This window comes from Helianthus annuus, chromosome 15, assembly GCF_002127325.2.
Source record: "Helianthus annuus cultivar XRQ/B chromosome 15, HanXRQr2.0-SUNRISE, whole genome shotgun sequence".
NCBI lineage: Eukaryota > Viridiplantae > Streptophyta > Magnoliopsida > Asterales > Asteraceae > Helianthus > Helianthus annuus.
The window spans coordinates 15,443,943-15,452,739 of NC_035447.2; the positions used below are offsets into that span (position 1 = coordinate 15,443,943).

Sequence of the window (8,797 nt, forward strand, 5' to 3'; positions counted from 1 at the left end):
CCGAATTTTCGGATTCGGATTCGGATACGAATTTCAAAAATTTCGGATAATCCGATTATCCGATATCCGAAAACTAATTATTTTTTTATAAATATATATAGTATATGAGCATTATATTTTGTTTGAAGTATTGTAAAAGTTAGTAAAAAAGTAGTAAATAATTGTAATTTACGATTGTTTTTTGTTTTAAATGTTGGAAATTTATAAAATCGAATATAAGTTTAGTTTTAATCTATACACGAAACGGATTTTTTGATTTTTTTTTTAGAAATTCGGATATCCGGTTGGATATCCGAATCCGTATCCGAAATTTCGGATATCCGAAAATCGGATATCCGAAATTTCGGATACGGATTCGGATATCAATATTCACTATCCGAAATTTTCGGATATCCGGTTTTCGGATATCCGAAAACCGGATAATCCGATCTTGAACACCCCTACTACAATTTAATGATTTCATGTCATGACTCTTTTTCATGAAACCATAATGTCCGGTCGGGTCAAGTTTATTCCGGTTCGGTTTAACCCGCCCGAGTTGGGTTTATCCTCCACAAAAGTATGAAACCAAAGACGGGCTAGTGGGTCGTGATGATGACACAAGACAAAGTATTAGAAAACGATATCATAACATATATGCTTGGATGTTGTAACTGAACCTCTGTTTTGGCATCAATAAATATTATTTTATGCAAGAATGAATTAGTATATAGAGTTAATTGCCAAAATTGTCCCTGGGGTTTGGGCAGGTTTGCCATTTTTATCTAAAATAACACTTTTGTACCAAATTGCCCTCAATGTTTGTAACTTTTTGCCATTTTCATCCAAACCACTAACTTAGTTTATTTTTTCTGTTAAGTTGAAGATATTTAGATGAAACTGGCAAATATAAAACCACAGGGATGATTTTGGCAATTTACTCAAACTCTTTTAAATTTCTTTTTTTTAATTAATTTTGTTACATATATAATAAAAAATAATATATATGCAATTTTTATATGAAAAAAATAATAGCTTTGTCACATAATTTTTTATAAATTTTCATCCAACCACTAACTAAGTTAATTTTTCTATTAAGACGAAGGATGTTTATAAACTAAGACATAAATTAATTTCTAATTTTTTTTATATATTACAGTTTCTAAAAATAAAATCTACTTAAACCTCTAAATTTTATAAAACTAAAATGTTGGTGACTTTATTGAAAATGGTCAAATAAAAAAATCTTATCATACTTACCAAGTTTGTAATTCATCTTCTACTTTTTTAAATTCGCTTTCTAAGGAAAAATAGAAGCCAGTGCCCCCCCTCCCCCCCATCAAAGAACGTATCGTTACCAAACCTTACAATTACCCACTAAATTGTAATTATAATGCTATGAACCAAAAGTTTCTTTACTCAAGCCACTTAAAATAAGTATTAGATAGTTACCCTCATAATCTTAATTAAATAAATATTTTATTTCTACCAACATATTTCCCTAGGTGCTGAACATATTTAAAAAGTATGTAACGTTTTACAATTTTTTTCTATCTCTACAACTGATCAATACTAAAAGTTGTAATTGATTGTTATATTTTATTTCTACCAACATATTTCCTAGGGGCGCGGGGGGGGGGGGGGGGGTGGCGACCCCCCGAACTTTTCGCTCAGTAGTGTTATATATATAGTTTTCGTATATAAATTTTTGGGTATATACGTTTTCGAACCCCCGGTTCTATAAATCTTTTTTGGTAATATACGTTTTCGACCCCCCCCCCCAGTCATTCAGGTCAAGCTTACCCACTGGCCGAGCGAAAAGCAGACATTAAATCTTTGAATCAAACCGAAACGTAAAACATAGAAAAAATAACTAAGTTCATCCAAGACCTGCAGTCGGACGAACTTTTTAAACGCAGAGAAATAGATGTGACGCGACGGGCCAGTCAAACGGGAAAAAAATATATGAACAAATGTTGAACCCCACACGCACGTTGCGGCGCGTTAACTCACAAAATTTAGAACGAAGCGAAAAACTTGGGAAAGATGAAAAGTATGGTGGACCAAAATTGAAATAAAAAAGAGTTAAATTAAATTGCAAACGATGAAAAACTTTGGGTTAAAAGTAAAAAAACAAAGGGTTAAAATTGCAAAATTTAATTTATTTATTAATTTTAGATAAAGATAAGGATAAAAATAAGTGATATTAATATATTGGTTATTAGTTAATATTTAATATTAAAAGAAATTTATTATTAAACAAATATAAATAAAATTTATAAGGTTGAAGGAGAGAATTCCATGTGACATTATTTGGAGTCTTTTATTATAGAGTAAATTACAAGTTTTGTCATTTATGTTTGTATCAAATTGCAAGCGGTGTCTTTTACCTTTAAAATTGATGGGTTTTGTACTTTATGTTACAAAATCTTGCACGTTACGTCCTTTAGCCCTAACCTAGTTAAAATTTTCCTGTTAACTCAAGTGACATAAGGGTATAATTGTCTTTTTACTCTATTATTTAAAAGATATATCTTAAAAGAAAAAAGATTATATATAAACTCTATCTCTCTCTCTCTAAAAACCCTTTTTCTCTCTCTATGCACCAGTTCTACAACCTCTTTCCACCAACCAACATCACCATCACAAATTCATAGAAAATACTCTGCAAAACACCAAATCCCCCAAATAGGTAACAAGAGAATAAAGAAACAGTTGGCAATGGACTGTAAACTAAAATCAAAATGGAAACAGATGGTCTCCTCAACATGTGTTGCCCTAATTTCAAGACGACCGCTGCATCATTCAATTAGAAGACCTTCTCTCTCTCCATCGACTTTCAGGTGAGTATTCCTCTAGTCTATCTCGAATTTCTGGTGACTACCTCTTTCATCTCCCCCCGATTTCCGGTGACTCCTCTCATTAACTACTAATAACTACTAAAACAATAAAATTAAAAACTTCATTATTCTCTCTCTCTCTCTCTAACTATACATCTGGTTGCTCAAATCCGATGGTGGTTGTCCCAGGCGGCGAAGATGGCGGCCCGGATTTATAGTTGTCATCAACAACAAGAAAGTTTCAAAGACAGAGATGGCGGCCCTGATTTATGGTTATCACGGCGGTGTTAGTTGTCACAGGCGACGATGGCCCGGATTTATGTTTCAGACGACGGAGATGGCTGCCCGGATTACGGTTGGTGTTGTTTCGTAACGATTATTGGTGTTGATTTAGTGATTTTGATAGTTGTGGAGGTGGTGGTTTGGGGTGACGGGTGGGGGTGACGGGTGGGGGCAGTGATGGTGACGGGTGGTTGTTAGTGGCGGTGGAGGCCAGGTTGAGAGAAAAATAGGTTAGAGAGATGTTAAGAAAGAGAGAGAGGGGGGTAGGTTTCTGTGTAATACATATATATTATTAATTTTTAAACTTTAATTTTGTTTTATTTATTAATTTTTTTAAATAAATGAGTAAAAAGACTAAAATACCCTTATGTCACTTGAGTTAACAGGAAAATTTTAACTAGGTTAGGATTAAAGGACGTAACGTGCAAGATTTTGTAACATAAAATACAAAATTCATCAATTTTAAAGGTAAAGGACACCGCCTGCAATTTGATACAAACATAAAGGACAAAACTTGTAATTTACTCTTTATTATAAGTTAGATGTAACGAAAATAATCAAATAAAAGAAATTAAAAAGGGTTTGAGTAAGTTGCCAAAATCGTCCCTGTGGTTTTATATTTGCCAGTTTCATCCAAATATCATCAACTTAACAGAAAAATAAACTAAGTTAGTGGTTTAGATGAAAATGGCAAAAAGTTACAAATGTTGGGGGCAATTTGGTACAAAAGTGTAATTTTGGACGAAAATAACAAACGTACCCAAACCTCAAGGACGATTTTAGCAATTAACTCTATATATAATTGAAGTCGTCATCATTTTATCCTCATTATTTCTTTAATTACTGGATATTATTGTGCCAGTGTATTGTCTTGTGTTTGTATATACATCTATACTATATAAAAAAAGAAATCACTTTTGGGACACTTGTCATCGTATTAGGCAATGTCTTATGGATAATTATTATTTTAATTTAATTTCTTCTAATTAATTATAGATAATCCTCCTACTAAATATTATTTAGTTTAATTATTACTTTTATATTTATCTATTTACTTCAAATTCAAACTTAGTTATCTAATTTGATATTAGAGTAAATTACGATTTGACCCCTTGTGGTTATATCACTTTTATCTTTTTAGCCCAAAAAGGAATCTTTTAACATCTGAACCCTCAACGTCTTTTTTTTTCTAACCCTTTTGGACCCCCAATGTTTTTTTTTCTAACCCTTTTGGCCCCCAAAAGTAAATAGATGAGGTTAGTGTTAGGGGCCAAAAGGGTTAGAAAAAAGACGTTGGGGGCTCAGATGTTAAAAGATTTATTTTTTTGTCTAAAACGGTAAAAGTGAAATAACCACAGGGGCCAAAGTTGTAATTTACTCTTGATATTAACTATATATTTGAACGTTTTGTTTAGTTTGGAATCAAATATTTTTTACAAAACTTAAAATAAAATTAAGGGTAAATTACTTTTTGAGTCCCTGTGTTTTAGTGGTTTTAACCACTTGAGTCCAAAATCAAAAAGTTTAACGACTTGTGTCCCTATAAGCATTTTCTTTAACCATTTGAGTCCTTTTGAGTCCAAATTTTAACCTTTTGAGTCCAATACTCAGATCGTTATAAAATGAACAAAATTGGACTCAAAACGTTATAAAATAAATGACTAGGGACTCAGGACGTTAAACTTTTTGATTTTGGACTCAAGTGGTTAAAACCACTAAAACACAGGGACTCAAAAAGTAATTTACCCTAAAATTAACTAATATTAGTTATCATTTCTACATTTACAAATTTTAATACACATGGTTTTTAAAGATATAACTTTTTTTCAGATTTATTCAACACGTGTAATATACGGGGTTTTAAGGATGTAATTTTTTATTATTCGGTAGATTTATTCAACCCGTTTATACACGAGTTTTTTTAAAGATACGACGTTTTTAGTATTTAGTATACAAAATTACATTTATTTAATATGTGTAATACACATGATTTTCAAAGATATAACTTTTTTATTATTTGATATATAAAATTACATTTATTTAACCCGTACAATATACATGGTTGATAATGATATAACTTTTTATTATTTAATATATAAAATTACATTTATTCAACCCGTGTAATACACGGGGTTCTAACCTAGTGATTTTTTATAGTTATCATCCTAACATTCAAATTTTACAACACAACAATTAGCAGCAAAATAATATGATTAAATTTTGGGATCATAGTTTGTTATACAATTACACTAAGAAATGTTTATCTCCTTAAATGTTTATCTTCTTAAGAATTATCTTTATCGTAAAAGCAAAAGCAAACATGCATAGATAGATTTGTAAGATTAATACACCTTGTGATTATTCTTTGACGCAAAATTGAATTACCCTTTTGAACCTTATGTCCTTAAAACAGGCTAAGTTATTTCTTATTATATCTATTTTTTTTAATGATAACTAGACAATAGTGTCTAAAAATAATATACGTCATTAATGAATATAGACAATATAGAATTTTACATCTTAAATATCGTGTTCCGGAAAGTTTAATGTAAATTGGATCTTTTCCATTGATGCCATTTACATAAAATGACATTTACATAAAAGGACAATATTTTTTTATATATACAAGGATTTCTCTCATACTACCTTGTGTTTTGTAGCCATGGAATTCATGATGTTTATAACTTTATTGTTACTATTGTTTTTGGTTCCCATTTTTTTCCTGTTCCGGTATAAGAAGCATAGCGATCGACTACCACCAGGGTCTTTGGGGCTGCCTGTAATAGGGCAAAGCCTTGGCCTTTTAAAGGCCTTGAAGGCCGACAGGGTTGATAAATGGTTTCAAGAAAGAATAACAAACCACGGTCCTGTTTGGAAAGCAAATCTTTTCGGATACCCGACAGTTGTTTTGCATGGTCCAGCCGCGAATAAGTTCATATACACTTGTGATGGGAGCCTACTCACCAACACACAACCGCCATCAATCAGCAGGATTTTGGGTTCCAAAAATATAATCGAGTTGTCTGGAAATGATCACAAACGAGTAAGAGGGGCCCTAGTTTCGTTTCTTAAGCTTGAAGTGTTGAAGCAATATGTTGGAAAAGTAGATGAAGAAGTTCAACACCATCTTCTAACTCATTGGCATGGGAAACATGAAGTCCAGGTAAATAAGTGTACTATATTAGTCTTATTAGTTTTCATGTGTACAAATATATGTGTGTGTTACACTAGAGATATTAACATTCTAAATTATAATTGTGTAGGTGCAACCCTTGATCAAGATCTTAACCTTCAACATTATCTGCTCGCTTCTTTTTGGGATTGAAAGAGGACCCAAAAGAGAGAAAATGCTACCGCTTTTCCAAGATATGATTGAAGGTGTGTTGTCAATTCCAATCAATTTGCCTTTCACTCAATATAGTCGTGGGCTCGTAGCAAGGAAGAAACTTGTACCGATGCTTTTGCATCTTATACACGAGAAACGAGAGGCACTCCAGGATCAAAATCAGCCAAGTGATCGTCATAAAGATCTAATCACTTTGTTGCTTAGCATTCGTGATGATGATGATAGCTCAACAATGATGTCCGAAGAGGAGATCATTGACAACATTATCGTTGTGATGATTGCTGGATATGACACAACCTCCGTCCTTCTTACCTTCTTGGTTAGGCTTTTGGCTAACGATAGATCTATCTACTCTACTATAGTTAGAGGTAACACATTTTTGCCCTTATTCCGTTGCTACCATTGCTTAAACATATATAAAAATGCATCTACTTATGTCATATATTGTTCGGGCATATGCTTACACACATAGGGCAATAGAAACCAAATTCAAGATCGACCATCAAACTAAGTTTATATATCTGATATTGCAGAACAAAAAGAAATTACCAGTAGTAAAGCATTCAAAGAAGCTTTAACATGGGAAGACCTCACCAAGATGAAGTTCACTTGGAGAGTAGCAACTGAGATGATGCGGATAAACCCTCCTGTGACTTTGAGCTTCCGACGAGCTAAGCAAGACATTGAGTATGGAGGATTTATAATTCCAAAAGGGTGGCAAGTATGACATAACTGATTAATCAATTATAAATTAAAGAGACAAAACATCATATAAACCCATCACTTATTATTGATTTTATATAATGTGTTTCCAGGTGTTATTATCAGCCTCCATGACACATATGGATGATAGCATTTTTCAAAACCCGACCATGTTCGACCCAACTCGTTATGAGAAGCACACGCCACCACCCCCTTTTAGTTACGTGGCGTTTGGAGCTGGGCCAAGGATGTGCCCTGGGATTGAGCTTGCAAAAATGGAAACTTTAGTCATGATGCATCGTCTGGTGACAAGCTTCACTTGGGAGCTACTTAAGAAAGATGAATCGTTCATTAGAGTTCCAATGCCAGAATTTGATCAAGGTTTGTTAGTTCAGGTCAAGCCACTAAACAAAACCATGGAAGCATGAATGTTGGGAAAATTCCTTTCGTTCTAAACTCAAGGGGAGACACCGAGCTGACCGAAAGTTGAGATAGACTTCTAAAGTTTGTTCATATATTATGATTAGTACTAATGAAAGATAATGAGACTGTACGAATCTGGTATTTAACTAATAACCTGAAATAAGATTTTGATATTTTTATATACTCTAACCGGAAATTACATCGAGATAGAAGGTAAACGGGCAACAAGCTGCGCTGCTAGTCTGCTACCCCTTTTTGAATAGCAAAAAGAAGTCTTTTAAAAACTATATCCATAGATCGCGGGGTCATAACATTACTATGCATGACCATTTTTATAACTTGCTAAAAAATTCAAATCTTTTGTTGTTTTATGTTATACACACTTCTTGTATTAAACGTAACAAAGAAACCAAGAGTTCTTCGAGAAGAAAAACAAACTTTTGTGTTAACATGCAACCAGAAACTACACATGTCACATTTCACATAAAAAAATTGAAGTTCAGATAAAAAGTTACGACATAGCCTTACACGACTAGCATGTTGGACATCCGGATCGTGTTGGTCTCGTGCATAAGAACTTGCAGATGCAGCGGAAACATGTACGAGACTTGCAGCCATGTTTTATATCAAGATTATGCAGAGAATACAAGCAAAAGTGATAGAATGAAAGTGGACAATTTCGTTGTAACTGAAACTGTCTTGGTAACCCAACATATTTGCCGGCAACCAGATTAAATACATAAGAGTTTGGCGGTTATCTTTGGCGGGTAACTGTGGTGACAGTTATTTGAATTTGTTTCCCGCTAAATAACCGCTTATAACATATCATAACATACTATCTAACTTAATCGTTCACTTATCATATGTTACCTACGAATAAGTATATTACAAATAATAGATAAAAACATAACTAAGTTTAAGTAATTCTAACATAACCCCTCTAAACTTGGTTATGTTTGTGAGCCTGCTTCATTACACTTCGGTTGGCTTCTTCAACGGCCCTTCTTGCTTGGTTGAAGTTGAATCTTTTTCGTTTCTTCATTTGATTCCAGTTATCGTCCCTAATTCCTGCAAAAAACGCAGCTTGAGTTGATTCAACTTCACGGTGCTCTCCTCCTGCAGTATCGTTGCAGCCGTCCATGTCTTCACTTCTAGTCTTCCTGTGGTTTCTCTTTGAGGATTCAGCATCTTCATTTATTACTTCCTTATCATGCACCATTCTTTG

General features: G+C 33.3%; 1 protein-coding gene across 1 annotated transcript; it reads left to right on the forward strand.

Moving 5' to 3' along the window:
- Positions 1 to 5,174: 5,174 nt before the first annotated feature.
- On the forward strand, positions 5,175 to 7,761 carry LOC110910870 (cytochrome P450 716B1). The gene is made up of 4 exons (XM_022155450.2): positions 5,175 to 6,264; positions 6,365 to 6,815; positions 6,981 to 7,168; positions 7,263 to 7,761. The coding sequence occupies exons 1-4, from the start codon at positions 5,764 to 5,766 to the stop codon at positions 7,575 to 7,577; spliced, it is 1,455 nt and encodes a 484-aa protein (XP_022011142.1). The 5' UTR covers positions 5,175 to 5,763; the 3' UTR covers positions 7,578 to 7,761.
- Positions 7,762 to 8,797: the final 1,036 nt, after the last annotated feature.

Excerpts from the sequence above, each read along its gene's own strand:
- LOC110910870 (XM_022155450.2), top strand. The coding sequence starts at position 5,764 with ATGGAATTCATGATGTTTATAACTTTATTGTTACTATTGTTTTTGGTT. Across the intron at positions 6,265-6,364 it reads ATGGGAAACATGAAGTCCAG|GTGCAACCCTTGATCAAGAT; the intron begins GTAAATAAGTGT and ends ATAATTGTGTAG. Across the intron at positions 7,169-7,262 it reads TAATTCCAAAAGGGTGGCAA|GTGTTATTATCAGCCTCCAT; the intron begins GTATGACATAAC and ends ATGTGTTTCCAG.